General features: G+C 34.7%; 1 protein-coding gene across 50 annotated transcripts in view; it reads left to right on the forward strand.

The window, feature by feature from the left end:
• The window catches only part of RIMS1 (regulating synaptic membrane exocytosis 1), a 480,747-nt gene that overhangs the window by 361,092 nt on the left and 95,897 nt on the right, over positions 1-23,758 (forward strand). For 21 of the 50 annotated variants that reach the window (XM_060114431.1, XM_060114428.1, XM_060114432.1 and 18 more), the window contains 2 exons: positions 2,703-2,815; positions 18,970-19,082. In XM_060114431.1, coding sequence (XP_059970414.1) covers positions 2,703-2,815; positions 18,970-19,082 — 226 coding nt within the window. Of the gene's footprint in view, positions 1-1,460; positions 1,644-2,702; positions 2,816-6,742; positions 6,773-18,969; positions 19,083-23,758 lie in introns of all 50 variants that reach the window. The other 29 variants (XM_060114459.1, XM_060114461.1, XM_060114467.1 and 26 more) reach the window with 5 other exon arrangements.

The raw sequence follows: 23,758 nt of genomic DNA on the forward strand, positions 1-23,758 counted from the left end.
GTATTTTGTACAAGGAGTGCTGAAGTTTATTCTCATGATAATGGCTTTTAAAGAGTAATAGATAGAAACTCATTATTTATCGGTGGAAAGGACTTGATCACACCTTGGTCCTTCCCACATAAATTAATTCTGTAGAGTTGAGTTCATGTGAGAAGGCAATCCAGATGGAATGAACAGTTTTAATATGTGTTGTCAGTCCTTTCTTCTATTAATTTTGAAATCGAAGTGACCGTCCAGGTTTTGGGATCTGCCTTAGGGCTGATAAAGCATTAATCCAGAGCTCAAGAAGATAAAATGCACATTAAAGACCTAAGCTGTACCTTTTTATGCTCTAAAATATGACATTTTCCCACTTTATTGTTTAGACATAGAGGAGATATCTTGAATCAAAATAATTATACCTGTGAAAATCGTTCTACTTGAGAAAAATTGTCAATCTGTGTACAAGTTGAATAAATCACTCAATAATTAATGTACTTCCTGTGATCAATATGGATTCTTGACTCTCACACACTTTAAATTACTTAATCGAATTTTATAGCATTGTTTTCAAAAGGATAAAGTGTTATTTCTTGGCTTCTGTCACTATGAAAAGTAATACAGATTAGGTATTTTAAATGTGCATTTTATTTAAAATACTGAAAATGATGAAAAAAGCAAAAACATGTGTCTGCTCTAAACAAGCATACATACATATATATAGTCACATATAAAAATCAGTTTTTAATTCTTGGTCCTTAATTTGGAAATTGGCTTCATAATAATTTTGAACACTGTATTAAGATAGCTGTCAATGTATGGACAACTATCTTTTCAGCTACTTTTATATATCAGAGGATATATTTTTATCCATATATCAGCCATCTGCATTTAGTCAGTTCAAAAATGAAGCATTCCCCATCTTACTTCATCATTTTAATTTGTTGGTCTACTTAAATCAACCTTAGAAGACAGCTTCCCTTTGCTACCTATTTGGTATGGACTTCCCTGTTGCAGAGATAAATTATGAACATTGTAAAAGGACATACAGAACCCACCAGTGCATTGCTTCTTCTGGAAGGCAAGTGCTTGACGTGTCCCTGAGTTCACTGTTCTGATTGTGTTCACTCATTCAAATCCAGATCTCTCTACTGAGCTCTTGTTCTCTGTGCTGCTGTGTTCTAGGCACCAGAGATACAGCTCAGTAAGAAACAAGAGACAGAAGTCTTTGCCCCTGTGGGACTTGAGTGGCTTGTTACACTGGAGGACAGGCCCGCTCAGAACCACCAGGCGTGCACATTCGCGATAACGCATCAGTTTGATGTGAGGTCCATTTCAGTAACTGTGTGATGGGTTTGCTCCTGGGTTTTAAAATCACTGTCTTGTAAGAGTAACCAGGTTTTCCTTGGACAGATGATGTGCTGGTATCAAAGTGGATGTGACCTGCTGACTGAAGATCTTTTCTGACCCTAATGTTTTAGGGTTCTCCCACCATGTCTTTCTAGAAGGGGATACGCAGCCCCGAGAGCGACTGATCAGCTAGTCCTTAGGGGAAAACATCCCGCTCGCTCCCGCTCGAGTGAGCACCCTAGTGTCAGAACACTGTGTTCTATGCACCACCTTGCCCCCGGAGGGTCGGCGCCACCTTCTCCGCTCCTGACAAGGTCGCTGTTCCGTGTCTGCCTCTGGGTCTTGGTGTGGTGTTGTACCTTCCTGAGCTCTTGACACTGTCACTCATTATGACACCATAGTTCTTAATCCTTTCTTTGTGACACTTAACCTCTCCATACCCTCCCTTACCTGCATCTACCTTCACTGTGCTGGTGGCATTCTCTTCTATACTTCCTGCCAACTAGCCATCATCGAAAATTAAATTTGCTTGTGTTATGTCCTTCCATCTGTTTGTGGCATATTCATATATATATATATATATTTTTTAAATTATGTGAAATTCTGTATAAGAAATTACCTGGAATTAAATGTGTACTTGCTTTAAAAAGTGTAAGAGGAATTAGAAAAAAAAAATTGAAAACTTTCATCTTTGTTCAGTAAAAGCTGAGAGTGTTTTAAAGTTCTTCAGTTTAAAAAAAAGTTTGAATACCAGCAGATGGAGGTCAGCTTACTTCTGTACAATAGTGATGTATCTTCACACTTCTTAAATTTGTACTTGTAATTTTGATCTTTTCACCAGGATAGTTCACAGCATGTGCCCAAGGTTATTTTTATAAATATCTTTTCAGATTTTTCCTATTTAAGCATAAAGTGCAAGGGAATGGTAATTTATAAAAGTCTGCAGCCAGAACTATTCTTATCACTTATATGGATTTAATTGTAGCAATATAGGCAACAGCCTTTCTTAAATTGTTTACCCATGTTGTTAAGATTCATAGGCTGTGAGTAGATATACTAGGTCCAGCACTACCAAAAATGGATAACTTAACAGAAAGTCACAACTTCATAGAAAGTTAATGAAAAGTACGTTCCCTTCTGCCCAGTTCAGGAATTCATTCTGCAGAACTCTACGTGGCAGACGTTTCCCTGTCTCTTGTAGCCCCTTTTGGTAATATTCCTTTTACACACATCATAAAGAGTACTTGATTTTGCTTCCAAAGGCCCAGGTAGGGTTTTACGTCTGTTTAAAGAGGAACAGTAGGAAGGAAGAGATCCTTGTCAGGCCCTTTGGGATTTCATCGTTTCGTTTGCCCTGCTTCTTCTCCCCACAGAGTGCACCGGCAGGCCAGCCCGACGCAGTCCCCGCCCGCAGACACAGCCTTTGGCAGCCCTCGGGGCAGGCAGCTTCCACAAGTGCCAGGGAGGAGCGGCAGTGCAGAACAAGGTATCCATAGAGAGAGCGCTGACAAAATCTCGGATTTGAGAACCACCTCTTTTTATACTCCTTCTATTGAAAGAATAGTATTTTGATGATACGTAGTGTGATGAATCCTAAGAAGTCAAGTGTCTTAGAGTTTTATTCCCGGCACCAAGTTATAACAGTTCGTGGCCTATATGCTGTTTTTGCTGAGTGAGTGAATGCATGAATTTTAGATGGTCAATGAAAAGAATAGATTGAGCCCTAGAGATACCTTTTCCAAAGGTGCAAAGGGAGAAAATAAAACTTTAAAAACCTCAGTACAATGTGGTATTTTATATGTTAAAGGAAGACGTTTTTAACCTTGTTTTAAAAATATTTTTAAATGAGGCAATCGTATTGAATACTTTGCAGTGTTTTTTTTTTTTTAATTTACCTGCAGTATCCTGTATTTTTTATAGAACTTTGATGGTGAAAAACTGACTTAGAACACACATTTGAGTGTTTTTTAACAGTTAACATCACTTAAATTTCCCTTATTTTAAGCATGTACACATTGTGTTTTATCTTCCTAGAAAAAGAGATGTTGGGGGTGAGGGGCAGGTTTTAGTGGAAATGAAATTCACTAAGCTACCTAAGAGGCCTAAGAGGATTTAAATACCAGGTTAAAAGAGTCACTGTTTTCTTCATGTGACCAAGGTGCTATCCCATTTCTCAGTAAGTGAAATGATTTGTTATCAGTAAATGTTATCACATAAGTATTACCAGAGATTTGTTAAGCAGTTTACTGAAATACTGTTTAATTTGGGGTTGTAATATGAACGCAGTGGACTTCTATTTAAAACATGCATTGAAACTCTTCGTCCCTATGAAACAACTGAAAGGTTAACATTTTGCATACTTTTCTCAACAGTGTTTGTTGTTTCTGATGTAAAACTTGTTTATTTCCTTCTGTACTGAGGGTGCTGGGTATGTGTTTTACTCACTCAAAGAGCTTTACTGAATGTATCACCGAAGTGTTAGTGGTCTAAGAAGATAAATACATTGTTTCAAAAACTGATCAGGCAGAGTTTGTACACAGAGTACTTGGTTATAGAAAAATTAGTGTAGATTTGATAAGTATCAGCATATTGACACAAAAATGCTGCTACAATAAATTCTGGATTTGTATTATTTTTTTAAAATCATATATCCTGTTGCTATATCATACTTTAGTATTCAGGGTCATTATAAGGGCATTCATTTAGTTAATCAGGAAAATATGAGGCTGACTTTCTTTTCTGAAATAACAATCCTTTGGAATTCTCAGTTCATGTGTTTAACAAACTTTCTCTTATCTGGGAACATTTTGAGAAGATCATTCATAATTAATGTTATTAAGACTGTAATTAGCAGTAGCCTAGATGAAATTGTTTTCAAATTTATTTTTTTAAATGTGGTGTTTATTTAAATCATCCATTCATGAACTCCTGTTGCACAACTAAAAGAACTACAGGTTCTAGTGTTCAGCTACAAACTCAGTGTTAACTGACCATAGTGTGCTAAAGATTGATATCCAAAAAGTCATTTGTTTCTAAAATTCTTTGCATTTCCTCCAGTTGCTAAAACACTTCTGGTTCAAAAGTATATAACGGTATTGCATATAACGCTCATATAGTGAGATTATAGTTTTATTATTCTGTAGAAATAAGAATTGCTTTTACAAAGTCAGATGGATTGTATGCTGGACTTTGGTTTTTATAAAAGCTCATGTTCTGTTGTTGATATCAGTCAACATTACTGTTTATGATATTCGTATTCACAGTTGTCTTTCAGAGAAATCACCAATTTGTAAAGATTGAATTGAGGTGGGAAGAAAGGAGTGACTGAGGATGAAATTGGTGGAGTTATTTTGATAGTTAATATCACAAGTACATTCCTAAACACTTGCTACTTGAGGTTTCTGAAGTTTATCATCTTAAGAGTCATATAGATACAACCTTTAAAAAATATGACAACAATCATGTATTATTGTCACTATGTATTCTTCTATAATTAAAATGGATCTGGTTTACTGTATGATAATACTATGTGCTTTGGGGTGTTTGGTAAATGATGATACTGTCCTCCTTCGTCTTATTATGGATCTATTTCAAGCTGAACAGTTTACATGACATCTTTGTGTGTCCTGGAATATGTTTTTAAAAGTAAACTTCTAATTTGATTCATGGATTAGACAGAATTTAGCTGTCTAATCCATTTGAGATGGATTTCATTGATGTTCTTAAGGCTGTGGAATCATGTCATGTTTTTCTTTCCATAATATATGTTAAAATTTACTTCTGTCTGCCATGAAGACTGATGCAGAATGCAGTTTATTTGCAATCAATGAAAGTTCTACCACACTTGACTTCATTTCAGTTTTCTTTTATGTATATTTGTGGGTTTTTTTTTTTAACAAAGGGTAATTTTCTTTTTTAAAAAAGATAACTGAGTTGATAAGCAGTTGTTGGTTAGGAGCAAATATTTCAAATGGTTTAGATTCCTGAATAGTGATACAACTTCCTGATGAACTTATAAAATAATTTTATTCATACACAGTTTCTGGTTACAATTATCTACCTTATTTTGTTTAGGATCCATAGATTGTTTGGATGCTTCTTGTTTTTTGTTTTTTTTTTCTTGTAATTCAATTTTACTACTCTCTCCTTGTGCGATAAAACAATATATATTATTTTAAAAGCTAACATATAATTAGAAAAGATACATTTACTTAATTTTTGAAAAAGTATTTTAAAGTTTCTTTTAAAAATTAGTAATGCTAGCCTATTTGCTACATGGAATCTGATTATGTTGAAGTATAGTTAAGGAAAAAGTAGAGGTGTGATTACAATGCAGATTTTGAGATAAAGTCGCTAAGAAGTAGCCTTAAAATTTAGGTAACTCAAATGGTATGTGATCATTGAGAACAAAGACTTTCAGGAAATTCCTCTGCGTATGTTCCAATGTTGTATTACAATGTAGCCCTTAGGTAGAGTGAGACTGAAGGCAACATAATTGGTTGCATAAAAATGTATGGTTTTCTGAAACCAACCAAGTGATTTTTGTGTGTGTGCAACCTAGTTGTCTTTTTTAAGAAGACGTATTTAAAGATCATTCATAAACTATAAACTAACACTTGATGTGCCAGTTATGTTTTATGTATTCTGTTATTAATTCTGCTACCTAGAACTAATGGAACTCCCCTTCAAAATATCTAGATAGGCCATTATTTCTCAGTAAATGGTGCACCAACAAGGAGGCAGAGAAAGGCTTAAGAAATGTCTGAGAAATACTGTCTGCAAGGAACAATTTCACTTTGAGATATTTGAATATAATTACAGTAATTTGAGAAGGAAGAAAGGATTACTTAAATTAAAATATATTTTTTTCCAGGTGGAAAATGTTCCAGAATATTTTCCACAGTGAAGAGAAAATGCCTACTATCTAGCAAAAAATGGAATTTTTTTTATTATATGCTTTTTCAAATTATCTGATGCTATCATTTTTGAAATGAAAATGTTAGTTATGAATGTTAAATATGCTTTTAAGTACATTTACAATAAAAAGTCACAATGGATTAAGGTTAAAATGTCTTAGTAAAGTGAGTGCTGTAATGCTTTGCAGTTCTTCAAAGTCCAGAAAAAAATAACACAAAATATACTTTTCAATTGCCAAGTATACAATATTAATTTCCCAATGTTTCTGTTTTTATTTAAAATCTTTAAATTGTTTCATTCATTCTTTCTTTGATTGATTTTAGTACCATATTTGAGATTTCCTCATGGTTTCTCATTGCAATTTACCATGTCACATTATATGTTATGTATTTTTATTATTCACGCCATTGTGTTGATTCACATTTCCATGTCTAACTATAAATTTGCTGATTTCTTTCTTTTGTTTCCATCATTATGTGCATTTAATTCATTGAAGAACAAGAAAAATATAACTCATCCACAAAAGGTAAATATTAATGTAACTTTTTTAACAACTTAATATTGTTCCTTTTCTCTCATAGTATATGAGTTATATAACTGTATTTATTGAAATAATGAGCCAAACTATTTAACAGATAGCTTTTGCCGTGCAGTGATTTGGTAGGGCATTTGGTATTAACCGTTTTGTATTGTGAGCAGTTCACATCAAAGAGGAGAAGATTAAAATTAAGAGTATTTTTGCTTCAAAATGTATTTATCCACACTGACAACTAGAAAATGATTCTCTTTGGAAGAGAATAGCATATTTATAATATGTTTTTGTTTATTTGCATTCCCCTGCTCTCATAGATAAAGGGTTTAAGTCTTACATTCTGTGGTGCAAAGGAATAGAAAATCCCTGGGTTTTCCTTCTAAATAGCAGTAACCTTATGGCATATTTGGCCCGCTGCAGTCATGCATCTGGGAAGTAGCTGCCGGGATGCTACTCCTCTTGGCCTCAGAAGGGTTAGAACACCCATCAGTTCTTTCTTCCTGAGGGACACAGGAGGGAAACCGTTCAGCCTGCTGTGTCGGCACGTTGCTGACCTGCCTTGTGATCCTTTGGATCACATTTGATGTTTGATCTTTGGACTTGAGTCCCACGTAGATGCAGACCTCCTCCAACTGTCTTGGGCCACCCTATTTGGTGTTACTGTTGGCTTGATACTTAAATATTTGAATATGAGTTTTCAGCTTAATGAAATAATATTAACAATATTAAAAAGTTATATAATGCTGCATAATTTAATAAAAGTATTTACCCAATATTTATAGATTCATGATTGAATTAATTTGTTGTCCATAGTAACCCTCAAAGTTAGTCCCGAGAGGACCATCATCCTTATTTTATGAAAGGTAAAACTCAGATTGAGAGAGATTAAGAGACTTACCCAATCATACTGGTGATGTGACCTAGACTGCAAGCTCAGGTCTCTTACTTTGGACTTCCTTCCTCTATACTTTAGTGCATCCTATTTTAATAGGCACAAATCCCAAACATATATCCCTAACTCCGAATAGACTGAGGTGTGTGTTATGTCTCTCAGTGTCATAGATTGAAAGTGGGAGATAATATTCAATTACTTATATCAGTTTGAATTTATAAAAATATATTTATATTCTGGCACATAATACATATTCTGGCACATAACACATATTCTGGCAAAGTGTCTGACATACTAGGCAATAAATAGATATTAATAAAAATAAAATGTTATTCAGTGAGATCAAGATGCTTTGGTCCCTAGGTTTTACATAGATTTCTGGCTATCTTGCATTTTTAATTCAGGTATCAGAAACACAAATTTAGGTTAAGTAGTACAAAAATGGCCAATACATTGGTACTTATATTCAGAAGAATTTATGTAGATTTGCAAGATACATTTTAGTTTGTTAAAAGCATTAAATTTTATGTTGGAGATGGGTCATGACCTCATTCATTTAGCCAAAAGGAAGAAAAATGTAATAATTCTTCATCTGGAGAGCTCTTCCTTCTATATTATTACTAGCCAAAAGCTATAATTTGCTAATCAAAACAAAACAAAATTCATGGGTTGTAGAACCTCAGGCGTATGAAGTGTGCCCCTTTACAGCCTCACTACACAGCGCATCAGGTTGTTGCATTTTAACAAGGTCACTGTGTCCTGGCTGAGATGTGTCATCACTGTACCAAGTCTGCCTTGGACACAGGGTGTGGATAAGCTTCACGGAATGCACCCCAGGGCTGAAAACCACCAAAGAGGCACATCCCCAAATGCCGCTGGGAAGGCAGAGAGCAGTCCAGGATGCTGTACCTCCCCCTTGGGACTTAAGGGAGCACAGCTTAGCATGAAAAGCTTGGGAAGCCAGGAAAAGACAGAAGCAAATTCAAAAGATTTCTTTAGAGTCAAATTTTAGACTCACCTGCCCCATAGGAAAGAAAACGTTTTGTTTTGCATAGAAACCCTGCTGCTGTGAGCTGATCTTTTCTGGGGTCGCTCATATTGGAGAATTGAGTTATCTTGAGTGCTCCCTGGGTGATGGGGCCTGGCCCAGCCATGCTGAGCTAACTGCACAGGCCACCAACCCCTAGGGAGAGTTGCTTTTTGATGAATTGAAGACGAACTTGTAAGATGTTCCCAGTTCGCTGAGGATTACGAGGTTTCACAAGATGCAAGATTTTCAGTGTTAAAACCAGGACAGCTCTGGGCGAACTGGGAAAGTTGGTCACCCTTACTGCAGGGAACTACTATATAATGGTACAGCATATTTTGCAAAGCACTTCCAGAGAGGTATAAAATACCATGAACATTTTTAACGGTAGATAGAATTTATCGGGCACTTCCTCTATGTCAGTGACTTGACTGAGCGTGTCATGTATTCATCTCATATTTGTACAACAACCTGAGACGTAACTATTCATATCCTCATTTGCCAACTGAGGAAGCTGAAGCTTAGAGAGATGCAAAACATGGCCCTGTGTCAGTCTTCATTTGACAAGTGGTAGGACAGGGAACTGGGCTCGAGCCTCACTCCAGAGACCTCGTTCTCAACCTCTCTGATAGGCAGCCTCTCCCACATTCGGCATTGACCGAGTACCCACTTGCATCAATACCACGTAATTACGGTAATAACCTGGGCACAGCCCTAAGGAAGGTGTGATGACTCCTTTTATAGAAAGAGGGCACAGGGGTTACGAGGTTGCTCACAGTAGCAAAGCTGCTATAGGACAGAGCTGGACAGTGACCCCACAGCCTACGTTCTGTCCACTGCCTCATGTCACTGTCACATCTTCCACTCACAGCACCGGGAGGCCATCTTAGGGGCCCTACCTCCCCCAGTGACCTGATTTTGGGCCGTGCATCTAAATCTTCCAGTCCTTGGCTTGCTCTTCAGATGAAGCTTGCACCTTGAGAACAGGAAGCCAGTGTATTTGGACAAAGATAACACAAATTTTGGGCTGAAAAGTTAACTGAGGAAATAGAAATGTTCCTAGCAGGTTATTTACCTTTTACCTCCCCCTTTTATGTTGGAAACTAATAGACCCTATCTTTTTAGGATTCACAGACTGTTTTATAGGCATATTTTAAATCATTCATTCTAAAAGTAAGCCAATTTTTCCCTCTCTGCTACATTTCTTGGACAGTTTTAAAGAGCCCATGAATGTAGTTTGGGGGCATCGAAATAATGATATAAGAAGATCAAAACAGAACCAGAAATTAAATGACTTCAAGGTGAGAAAAAATGTTATTATCATAATAAATTTCTAATTTATATGCCTTTAAGATAGTATTTCTTAAGTGCCTTAAATTTTTGCCTTTTGGAGGCCATTTGGAATCATAACAAAACACATTATACTGCCTTTTCTACAAATATGAATTCCCTTAATCATAAAAAATGTGTAATTTACACACACAGAGGATGAAAGGCAGAGTTCAAGTGACTAAACGGTTCAAACAGGAATAAAGAGCAAATAGCATCTGTTGCATTTTGTCTTCCTGTTTTGCTAATAAAATATATAATAGTTATTGCAACCAGGTCATTTAAGAATTATCTCTAGTCAACTGAATTTTTAAGTTTCTATTTAAAAAATGCTCAAATAAATTACCTATATCTTCTTTATGAAATGTTGACAAGAGCAGTTTGAATGTTAAGTCATGCAAAATGTAATTTTTATGGAACTATTAGCATGAAACTTAATTAGGTGTAATTCATATTAAAAAGTAAAAATCATTTTAATAAATTTCTGTTACATTATTTATTGTTTAAGTAGTTGCACACTTAGTAGTATACTATGGTTATGAAACACATTATAGGAAAATATTATAACTTGACTTTTGCCAAAGTAAACTAATTTGTATATTCTTTACAGGCAGCATTATTTTAACTGTCATTAAGTAGAAAAGGATTTCAACTTTATTCACATTTTTCTTAGATGCATATTGAGTAGGTGCATATTACCCGGGTGATTGATTTGTTGTTATTGTGTATTAAAATTTCAAGTTCCTTAACCTTCTAGGGCTTTGCTTTTCCTGAACACTTATTATGAATATTCATGAATGTTTACTCATAAATATTTAGAGCTCCATTGGTAAAAGTGTCTAATTGATCCATTTCTCTTTTTGTCACAAACCCATAACTATGGTTGTCATTCTAGCCTTCCCTTTAAACTTTAGGGACGTAGTAAAGCGACCCATGTAAAACAGTTCCAAATTCTTGGCTTTGACCCTTTTTTTCCATTCTGCTGATTCAAATGTGAATATTTATAATAGTAGTAAAGACTTTTAAAACTTCAAAGTATTTAACACTTAAATGAACCAATGGTCAAATTGTCAGATATGACCCCTTGAGGGAGAACATCATTGCGCCTTCCTCCCTGGGGTCTGTGGGTCATGCAGGAGAGGATGCTGAGAAAAGGCTGATGTCTAGCTATAAATAGACCCTTTGATTTTTCTCCTCTAAAGCTGTACATTTCCCCTAAATATCTTACTTTTTTTTTGCAAACTTTAAAATTTGTAAACACTTTTTACAGAAAAGAAGGGAAGAGACATTGAATTTAGTAGTTATGCCACATTGAGCCTTTCAAGGTAGATTCTGTTGCCATCAGTATAATGGGAATAATAAAAAATGATGGATAAACATATTAAAGATACAGGGGATAAACAACACGACCCCTTGGGGAACGAGTCTGTTATTCCCCAAGAAACCTTAATTCCATGGACTATGCTGCGTACTGAGTGTGTTCTAAGCAGTGCCTCGTAAGGAGGACAGTGCTCCCTTTCAAGACGGAAATACATTTAAAAACTGTTTACTACATCTGTAACTCTATTTCTGCTTTGTAGATAAGTTCATTTGTACCCTTTTTTTAGATTCCACATATAAGCGTTATCATGTGACATTTGACTTTCTCTGTCTGACTACTCAGTATGACAATCTCTAGGTCCATCCATGTTGCTGCATATGGCATTATTTCAGGGAGGGATAAAGTAGGAGAGTGGGATTGACATATACAAACTACTATACGTAAGATAACTAACAAAGACTTACTGTATAGCACAGGGAACTCTACTCAATACTCTGTAATGGCCTACATAGGAAAAGAATCTTAAAAAAAGTGGATATACATATATGTATAACTGATTCACTTTGCTGTACACTTGAAACTAACACAACATTGTAAATACTCCAATAAAAATTCTAAAAAATGAATCAAAACAAAAATAAAAGCAAGAGGTATGAGACTGAAAAAAATCATGTGCCTAAAACCAGAGAGATGTTACAATGTAGATTTAAACAGAAAATTTTTTAAGCCAATTTTTAATGCCTCTGTTCTGTTTAGAAACACCATGAGCAAAAGTTTTGTTTTAAAAGACATTTTGTTCAAAGACATGATATAGGAAAATAATAAATAGAACAAAACATAAAACTCTTTAAAAATAAAAATTTAAAAAGATAAAAAGCTGTTTAACTCTGTGTAACACAGATTTTCATCTGACATCCTTACCTGTCCAGTATCTGATTAATATTTTCAGTGTTACTCTGGGACTTGGCAGCTTTGACACTGAAAGTGAGATCTGGGTCTGGAAATCCTGAGCTTTGTTGTAGGTAGTTGAGTGAAAATCAGCTAAAACAAGAGACAGCCTTGGGGTTTGGGCTGCAGCGAGATTTGAGTGATGATACAGACAAATTACCTATTTCCCCTATGTCAATATTCCATTTCAATTATCTATACTAAAACACAGGCTGTTTTCTTTAAAAATCCTTAAAGGCAGTGTGGTTTTTCACTAAATGTGTTACTTACTTGTTGTGTTTTATGTTTCTCATACTGGATAGATGTTATATTTTATTTTATTGTTTATGTAACTGTAGCATAATCCTTAACATTCAAGAGAATCATACAAGGGTGCAAGGGAAACAGTTTTGCACATTTCTACCCTTGCAAATTGAAATGCATTTTATTCTAGGAAAATGACCCATTTCTGGCATTTCTGTATAGTCAAAATATTTTAAACATTTAATCTTTATTTATACATACTGTATATGTCAGAGGAAAGGAGGTGGTGTGTAACTATTCTATCAAAGTTGCTTATTATACTCATATGACTCCAAAGATAAGGATGAACATGAAAGGACTACATTATCTTTTAACTGGAAAAAAAAAGATAGAAAATAACAAAATATAACCAGTAAATTTTTCCCCTTAACTTCCATGATTTTGGTAAATTGGCAAATAAAAAAAAAAGTAAAAATGCTGGAAATTAGTTAATTGAGCAAGAGAATAAGTCAGTGTAGTTTTCCATTTTTTGAAAATGTGAAAAAAATATCAATACCCTATTAAAATAATACAGAGTCATAGACTACAACAGCGGGAAGTTACTCTAAATTACTTTCTCTTCCCTTTACAAATGAAAACTCCGTAATGGACAGATTTCAGGACTGATCAAGGCCACGGTGATGGATGCTGATGCCACTAAGGTTGTCATCTCTGCCGAATCTTTCCCAGTCCTGATTTCCGACCATTTTACTCCATTGCTTCCAGATATATGGAAAATGTTCACACATCTTAACAATTTGTATTCCTCTAAAGTCTAGAAAGCTGTGGGTAGAGACTAGCATTGCAGTCTTGAATTTTCAAATATAAAACCATCTTTCTTTCTCTTCAGGCTGCGTATAGCTTATAATGATTACAGATTCAGTCAGCTAAATTTTTTCAGCTTTTATTACTTTATAATTTTCACGTTTCCTATTATATTGTTTCTTGTATTTGAGTGCCCACTAGTACTGATTTTTGACAATAAAATGCTTCAGAGAAGGGGTTTTGTCAGTGCTGTCAGTAACTGAGACATTGCCAGTGCCTCCTCCATCGGTTTCATTCTACCTGACAGCTTTCAGGTGTGTGGTCATTTATCATCGCTCTTTCTGAGACACACAGTGGACCAAGGTTGGGGCTTGACTGTCGCCAAACTCGCATTGTATCAGTAACAGCAAGGAAGCAGAGGCGTTAAGTTTTCTATCGTAAAGTGTGATAGCACTTTGTAGTTAACTAGATGAGCTTAGTTATCCTGTGCAAATGTTACCATGTTTCACCTTTGACACATGAACTATATAACCTTGTTATAAAATAAAATACTCATAATCTTTTTACTTCAATATATTTAATAATATAGAAAATTTCATTATTCCTATTCTCTTTCACACTGTTTCACCTGGAATACTTGAAAATAAAGGCTTAACAATATATTACATGGATTATCTTTTTTGCATATAAACACAAGCATTTGAAATTTCAACTTCATGTTAATTTCTAGATGCATAGGGAGAAATGTGAAAGATTTAAGGACTTTGAAGAGCAGAGCATATATATTTATTGTATTTAAATATTGTAAATAATTGTATTTATATAATTGTAAATTTGTGAATAATACTTAAACCGCATTTATGAAAATTTAATTTTTAACATAATTATCAAATTGCACAGGACCATACTATTCACAATATTTTAAAGCAAGTCATGAATGTCTGCTAAGTCAGAGTCTCCCAGAAAATCACATTTCTCTTTGGAAAAGGTGGTACTACAGAAATTTTTCAGTGGTGGGTTAAGGAAGATTTATTAATGATTCTTAAGCTTTCTTTTTTTTTTTTTAAAGTCACAGGCCTCTTTAATAATCTTATGAAAGGGATAGATCTAGAAAAATGCACATAGACACAAACACAGTATTTGCAAATGACTTCAGCTTCTTCAGTTTCACCAAAGATCATCTATAATACTAGAATTCATAGCAAAACATGGGGCATGAAAAGAGAAGTAATTATTTTAATGTCTTTATTTTTAATAATATCTAAGACTTTCCATTAGAAAACTCTAATAAATTACTTTTTAAATTGTATTTACTTTTCTCACCTTGCATGCTGCAATCAGTTATTCTCGTTGAGTTTAGAAGACAAGAAATTATTTCATAAGTATTGTTTTAGCTTAACCTCTAAAAAAAGTTCAGTTTTATACTTTCTTATTTGTAATGTTGAGCTGATACTTGGTATATGTACATTCATTGGATAAAAATACCAGAGTTTAAAAATAACAGTGGATATAGAGTAAAGTTGATCTAAAGGAAACAGATTAAGTTCAATAAATATTTTTTAGGTAAATTAATATTTGCTTTTTAAAAAGCACAATTTATTCAACATCAAACACATCAGTCAGCTTGTAGAAAGCATAGTGGAAAATTCCAGCTTTTTAAAAAAAGCTTCTGTATAAAATTACAATGTTAATTACACCGTAGGGGCTAGGAGAAATAACTTATGTTACTATCACTCTATGGGCAATTATAACTGAAATAATTGTACTATATGTAAGCTATATTTTCATTAAAAGACTAAGTGAAATTACATGATAATTATATTTGTCATAGAAAATGAGAGGGGTTATTTCACTCTCTAGTATGTAGTAGTGTTTGAAATTAAAAAAAAAAAAAACCCAGGAGTCTCTGAATTTAAAATCTTTTTAAAAAGGAAGAGTAACTGGCAGTTTAATGATTTTATTGGTTTCCAATGCTAGCAGTATTCAGAATGCTCCTAAAATGTGAGTTTAATGCTAGGATTTGTGGAATAATTAGAAAATATTTTATTTCATGTTTTAATTTTGCTATTGGTATTAAAATTGTTAATATAAAAACTTTAAATGATCAGTAATCCTTCTTTTCAAATTAAGATATTTGAGCTCTCTGGGCTGTGGTTAATTTTACTTTTAGTGAGATACTTAACAGACAATCATATTCCAAGGATTCAATTAATTTCTAATCATTACCAAATATCTATTATTCTCTCTATAAATCATGTACATTAATAATCATGTCTTCTGGTTCAAACTTGTGATAAATATTCTATTTGAACTCATAAATTTTTCTTACTATTTAGAATGACACACCCATAATCCAGAAATGATGTCAATTTAATCCACAATATACAGTTGAAAAAGAAAATGCAAAATAAGCAAAATCTGTAGAAAAGTTAAAGAACTGCCAAATTAACACTGAAGCCTCTTCATTGATGTTTATGAAAAACAGTTTTACTGAAACATGATCACTTGTATAAACAATTATTTTAGAATACACAGTAATGTACACATAATCAGGAAATAATGAGAAATTTTTTTAAAATGTTAATTTTATGTAATTATCTGGCATTTGCTATGAGTAGGTCAGTGATAAGCTGTTTGCATTTTGCTTCTGATCTTGGGATCCGAGAGCAAGCAGTGAGGACATAACAAACTACACTTTTGCTGGCGAGTCAAGAGGTCTAGTCATGATTTTGAAAAAAAAACTAATTTGGAGATTTCCTTTCTTTGACAGATTAGAAGATGTCAAGTTTCACTTGTTTAGGAACAAAGATAGTACATTAATCGTTTTTGGAAAGTCAAAGCGAAGTCATTTAAAACCATTTTAGGGATTCAGTTTGTTGTTGGTATTTTTTAAAGTCTTTAAGAAACCTGCTACTGCTGCCATTTTCCTTTGGTATGGGCCTTGGTCCTGTCTGTTCTGCCTCTGCTTCCACACCCAGTGAGTTTACTCTGAAAGCAGAATGACAGCTGTCACCACCAGCAGGTCTTCTTGAGAGCGATGCAATACAGAGAGCAGCCTTGTCCAAGAGTAAAAAAAAAAAAAGACCACATTTAATAAAGGGAAAAAAAAGAAATGAAACGAGTACGAAAGAAAGGAAATCTCATTTACCTTTGTAACTTTAGAAAAGCCTTCAGAATTGCTAGTCTGGATTCAGTTGGTTTTAGAAAAGTATAAAAACAAAGTATAACTGAAAGTATCTAGCTTTTGACAAGACAATCTGCCTGGAGAGTCTTCCACGTTCATTAGATGGAAAGCCATCCTTAATTCTTGGAGATGGAAATCGTGGTCTTCTCTAAGGGGCAGCTGGAACCCACAGGTACTTTGCTAATTACACACTGCCTTGAAAAGAATCTGAATTCTCTTGCTTAATTTTGTCATGGCTTCTTGGCCACCAGCTGCTCTGTCCTTCAGGCTCACCCAAGGAGTTCAGTGTCCCCATATCTTTCCTTAATAAGCTTTTTTCCCAAGCCCAGGGGAAAAAAAAAATAGGATTCATTTCAGTTAGGCTACCACTGTGTTCTTATGGTTTAGTTTTGAGGTTTGCAAGGTAAAGATTTAAAATCAACCATATCATAAGCTAAGTAATTCTATTTAAAGCAATGAGGTGTTGTCCTGGCAAGGTTAAATCACAAGAACTGCTTCAAGCTGCTGCAGGCAGTACCTCTTGGGAAATAATCTTTTCAGTGTCAAGTAACTGACCCCCTAAGACTTACATGATGCTAAACGTAAAGGTCAAAAAGCTATGGGCTAATCAATGTCAAAAATTTATTAAAATTAATATCATTGCTGAGAAGATTAAGCTAACATCATTTACATTTGCTTTTATCACAAATAGAGATTACTTGGAATTGCTTTAAGCTTTAATTGTAGAGTACAGCTGATCACAGTTCATTTGACTTCCTCAAAGCTCGAAGCAGCTGATCCAGGAGGTACCACGTCACAGGCAGATGGCAGAAAGAAGACACATGTACATTTTCTCATTGGGTATACGGCCTTCTATAAATACAGCTCACATTATTCAATAATTTGTCTCAATTCCTAATTCTCTTGAGTAGCATTTTGCTTTATATTACTTATTATGACTCCTTATATATTGTCAAGTAATTAATACATTTCTGAACTGCTTTTCTCAAGATCTCTATTGAACCATCCTTTAATCATGATAGTCCTCACTTATGGTCTCAAGTCAACATTTTCAAAGCAAGTGTGCGTGACTGCTTCATCCACATAACTGTCACATTAGGGATTGATAATCGTCTAATTTACTGAATTTAAACAAAGCTAAACATCCAACAGCTTGGTGTGAAAATTACAAGTAAAACATTTACCCACACATTTCACAGCATGTATTTATCTCCTGGGCTATGAGCCTGTATTTGAACACACAGTAAAAGCTACATATTTATTGAATATTTATAATGAGTGTCAGTGTCTTTTATCAGGGATCACAGGCCATGTTTAATCACTGCACTGGAAAAAATGTGTCAACAAGTGTCTTTATAAACTCCTTGTAAGACAGGAAGTCAGCACTCACCTCAATCAGACGTATCAAAATGTCCACTATCCTTTAAATCACAGGGCCTCTTAGCAGAAGTCCCAGTACATGAATTACAAAACAGTATGGGTTGTGGTCAGATACAGGTGTATATACACAACTTCAAAATAAATTGTAGCACTTGTTTCAGAGATTGGCAAGAGATAAGTTGTGAAACATAAACGTAGGTCTCACAATGCAGGTATACGTACACGACTATATTCTTCGCTCTTCATTTGTAAGAATGTAAAAATTAAAGGCAGGGTTTTAAAGCCAAGCTGCTTGTGATGGATTCTGACTTAAAATAGCTCATCCTTTATTGAAGACTGTAATTCTTCCCATCTAAACCATCACTCCCGTTACTTAGGAGATGATAAAGGCATAACTGGAATACACATGTTTATTTACAAATTTAAATTAAAGAGCTGAAGTTCTATATCACATTTTCAAAAAGTATGAATTTCATTTATGTTTTCTTCAGAAATAGAGAACGAATCTTTTCTCTTAGCAAGTCCATTTTTAAGAATGGCAAATATTCATGAAAAGCAGCTGGTAGAAATGAAGGATTTAATAAGAATGCCTCAGAAAAGCAGGCGCTCTTCCATTACAAGAGTTTTTAGGTGACTCCTGCAGCTGAGGGTGACACATGGTGTGCATGCATGTAAATAAACACGTGTATCTCTCTGTGATGTGTTCTATCTATATGTACAAGCAACAACCAGTTCATTCAACAGGAAGCATATTTTCACAATTAAATTCGGTTTCACTTAATGACTCATGAATGGAACTGAGATTATTTCATATCCGATAAAGACATAGGATCCTTAGCTTTTGTTACTAACCTTTGTGTCCCCCATTCTGTGTGATTTGAGTCACGTTCCTCTGTAGAGCGACAGTTGCTAGCATTGTATCTTCTGCCTTTTTTTTTGTTAATCGTGTGATTTCGAAATTTTATTTGGTTGAAGTCATATCAAAAGCATTGCAATCTTAAACCATTCGGTTCCTCAGAGGTGCTTCGGTGTTTTAATAGACTCCCGTTGTGTGTTTTTGCAGCAAGCTTAGTAGTGGAGGAGCGAACGAGACAGATGAAAATGAAAGTGCATCGATTTAAGCAGACAACAGGGTCTGGTTCTAGTCGAGAACTTGATCGTGAACAATACTCCAAGGTAAAACCAGTAACCAACCAATAGTTCCCCTGGTAAAAAAGTACATTATGGGTAGCAGGTAGGACCAGTGAGCACCAGGTTATAGGAGAGAGGTTATCCTTCAGGTGATGGTCTTGCATCATAACCTCTCTCCTCTTGATATTTTCACAAGATATAAGTTTAGTAACATATTGTCTATTAACCTGGATTAAATGTTTTATCTAAAAAGAAAATGAAAATACTTGATATTAAAGTCACTTGATGATCGATTGTCGTGGTCAAATTCACATAAATAAGCAAGATATGTGAAGCCATTTTAAGCCATTTTATTGCTTGAATATCACTTAATATTGTATTTGAAATATTAAGATATAGATGTATACTCTTAAATACTATTTGAAGTTGATATTCCTATGGAGATTTCTTAGTGAATGACAGAAATTATGTGATGTGAGATTTATTGATCTGTCTTTAGTGAGAAAAATAACTGATTTCAAAGTCTCAGAAACTGAAATCCACACAATTTCAAGTGAATAAAAATTTAATTTATATTTCAATATTATTTTGTATGGATGCAATAAGGAGTTTATAAACTGCTAACTAGCATCTGATCATTTTGATTAAAATATGCATAAAATTTTATACTTCATGAAGCAATTTTAAATTTATTATCTGGTTTATTTAAAAACATTTTTTTTAAGAATACTACAAAAGTGGCAGCAGCCACTACAGGAAAACCCATGTTTTAATCTGATGTCAAGAATACTTTTGGAAGTAATGACCTTTTTGAAATTCAAAATTAAATAAAATGTTGTTAGCTTGTTATATGAACCTAGAAAAACCTACTCATTTTTAAATATTGGAGGTTGTTCATTATATAGCCAGATATTCAGGGGCTAACACAAAAATATGGAGGTGGTGACAAACATCTGATTTGTCACCAGCCCACCACAGAGCCGTATGTGCTGGATGCCGTCTTATCACTTTATATCTTAGTTTAGTTGCAGAAGGGTTCCAACTGGACAATGTCCATGGTCGCTGTGATTCAGCGGGGCTCAACTCCCAAGGAGTCTGAAACAGTATTTTAAAAAGTAAAATCAGTAAAGAAAAAAAAAATCAGTAAGCAAAATATCTTGATGTTGCATAGAGTTGCTGATTCCAGCTCCACATATTTTTCCTCCCATTTGTTCTTTATGATATTATTACTTCATCTGCTATTTGTCTGTCTTTATGGATATCATCATCATTTTTGCTTGCTTTTACCACAAATGCAGTAAGAATTAGGAAGCAGCATAAGTTAGGTTTTCTTCCTCCACTGTTACATGTTCTTATTTAGAAACGATCTTTAAAGCTGGAAATATTTTCTTGATTTCTTAGCATTATGTCAAAGGATGAGGTCAAATAGAACAGCAGGGATAGGCAGAGCCACTGCAGGAAAGAAGAAAGAGATAAATAAAGAATCAGCACAAAAAGACTGAAAGCCTTTTCTGAACTAGGCCTCTCATCATTAATCCATTGATCAAAAAAAAAAAAAAAAAAAACAACTATAAAATGAAGTCCCCTAGAAGTCTAAATCACCACTAACACATATTCAGAATGAAATCAAAAGTAGGTTTATCAGGCTTCCCTGGTGCCGCAGTGGTTGAGAGTCTGCCTGCCGATGCAGGGGACGCGGGTTCGTGCCCCGGTCCAGGAAGATCCCACATGCCGCGGAGCGGCTGGGCCCGTGAGCCATGGCCGCTGAGCCTGTGCGTCCGGAGCCTGTGCTCTGCAACGGGAGAGGCCACAACAGTGAGAGGCCCGCGTACTGCAAAAAAAAAAAAAAAAAAAAAAAAAAAAAAAGTAGGTTTATCTTGGTTGGGAGATTCCAAATCCTCTGATGGGTTGAAATTTAGAACTTGAAAATACCTCAAAATGATCTTCAGTTCCAGTTCTCTTATTTACCAGATTCATGAAAACTGAGGTCCCCTCAGAAGAAAGCAGGTGCTTTCCCAACATTAACGAAGCCTTTCTAGGACGTGGTGAGCCCACCAGCTCCTGATCTGGGGCTTAGATGCCCTTCGTTTCTCTTCTGACATCACTGAAATGTACACATGACTCCAGTTTGATTCAGAGATTATTCTATGGCTTTTGATTTGCATTCAGTTAAATTATCATATTGTATCATTCCTTCCTTATTTGCACAGACATTCTTTTCCTTTTCCTCTCTCATTGCATTTAAATATTAAAAAACCCATTACTTTCAAATACATTACTATTGCTCTTACTGCATCCATTGATACTACTATATTACATAAATAAAATTATTATAAATTATATTGATAAATGTGAGATTAAAGATATGGTCTCTTTAAAAACATAAGACTATAGGACAGGAAAATATATAAGATAACATAACAAATAATTAGCTTATTTTTAATTTTATATGTTAAGTAAAAGGTAAGTACTCTCTGCAATTCTAAGATTCCTAATGCTTACAATAAAATTTTTAAATAGTTTCCAGTAGCAATTCCAGTTAAACCTCTCGCATTTTTTTCTTTCTTAAATTTATCCTTTTACCTCAACCTTTTAACAATTTACTTTACAAAGATCTATTTTTATTTATATAGTTGAGAACCAGTATTTTCATAAATTTAATGTACATTAAATTTTGAACTTTATTCCTTTGTTGACTTATTTTTAGTGTTTTAATCCATTTGGCATTTTGGATGAAACAATGCACCTTAGTTGAAATTCTGCCAGATTAGAAATTGGTTAACAGCTTTCAAAATATTTATAACCAAACACCAACAGAACTAGATTTTCTTCAGGGCAAAGGATTACCAGACACATGTAGTATAATTCCTAAGATGTTTCAAACCTGGCATCTCCTTTAAAGCATTAAATAAACCTAATTCCATCCTGAGTAAGGAATTAGCACTAACTTAGCTTTTGAGAAAACACAAAACTTCGTATCTCTGAAATGTGACACTGGGCTGATTGTTCACTGATGTTAGACAGAGTCGCATGCCTTGGTGATGGAGTAAAATTCATAACTGGAGAGTGAATTTGCATGTAGGCCTCACATTTTATTTTTTATTTTTTCTTTTTTTTTTTCTTTTTTTTTTTGCGGTATGTGGGCCTCTCACTGTTGTGGCCTCTCCCGTTGTGGAGCACAGGCTCCGGATGCACAGGCCCAGCGGCCATGGCTCACGGGCCCAGCCGCTCCGCGGCATATGGGATCCTCCCAGACCGGGGCACGAACCCGTATCCCCTGCATCGGCAGGCGGACTCTTAACCACTGCGCCACCAGGGAGGCCCATAGGCCTCACATTTTAAAGAGCACTTGTGTTTCTGTAACCCAAGAACAGCAAGCAGAATTGTAGGTTTTTGTAGGCAGCTGCCAAGAGTTTATTATTACTTATGAAAATAGCAGCCCTGTTATTAGAGCTTCCCCTCACATCAAGGACAAATTTCCCTGCTATGTGATCAGTGTATATTTCTCCTGAGGAGGCTACATTTCTCAAAATATAATTAATGTATTTCTATTAAAATATTTAATTGTTAAATAGGAAATTTAAAGAATCATGCTTGATGAAAAGTCAAAGTGATTATTTAAACTTTTAACAGATTTTGAAAATAAGTAGATGTAGTAGTATAAAGTGAGTATAAAAGCCTTTCCATTCCTTCAAATAACCAATGTGAAGAAAACTGTGACATGGCATCAGAATGGTGGATTATTCTTTACTCCAGTGTAAAAGATTTTTAATATGACAAACAATCTTTTAAAATCCCTTGTTTTATCTCTTGGCTGGAATAGCAAAAGTCTATAGACAAAAAGGAGAAGAAGACATGATTTATAGAAAAGGAGGATTTGTTTAGTTGGAGAAATAATTCAAACACACTCACATGATCTTATGTTATAGTCTACACTGCTTATTATTGGCATTTGCCAAATAAGGGGAGTTTGTGCTGGGGTCATGCCATGCCAGAAAATCTCTTACAGCTGGACAAATTTTTATTGTATTAGAAACCAATTCATTCATATTCTCTCATGGACAAGCTATCATTTCAATGTTTGGAGACATTATAATAATCACATAACATATTTACATATTTACTTAGCAAAATAATTTCAGAAACAAGTAATATAGGAAATATGTTTGTACCCCAGTAACAGAATTAAATTCAGATTCCACTATGTGAGCATATTTTTTACATCTATTCTGTAAATAAAAAACAGTTCTTGGGCTTCCCTGGTGGCGCAGTGGTTGAGAGTCCACCTGCCGATGCCGGGGACACGGTCCGGGAGGATCCCACATGCCGCGGAGCGGCTGGGCCTGTGAGCCATGGCCGCTGAGCCTGCGTGTCCGGAGCCTGTGCTCTGCAACAGGAGAGGCCACAACAGTGAGAGGCCCGCGTACCGCAAAAAAAAAAAAAAAAAGTTCTTATTGAAATGAATCCTGTCAGTCAGCACCATGCTATCAGATAGGAAAGAATTTAATGGTAAAATATTATCATGTTACTTTATCATAAATCATATTAATTTTAAATCATACATGAAGTTATATAAATAGCTCAGTTCTGAACATAATAGCATATATGCATGTCCTTTTGGATTATAATGAAGCATATGGCTTTCAAAAACAGATCATCCAATTATGAAAAAATTCTTTGGAAAGATAATTTTATAGATATTCTATGAATTTGAAATTGTT

This window comes from Mesoplodon densirostris, chromosome 12 (genome assembly GCF_025265405.1).
Source record: "Mesoplodon densirostris isolate mMesDen1 chromosome 12, mMesDen1 primary haplotype, whole genome shotgun sequence".
Classification (NCBI taxonomy): Eukaryota; Metazoa; Chordata; class Mammalia; order Artiodactyla; family Ziphiidae; genus Mesoplodon; species Mesoplodon densirostris.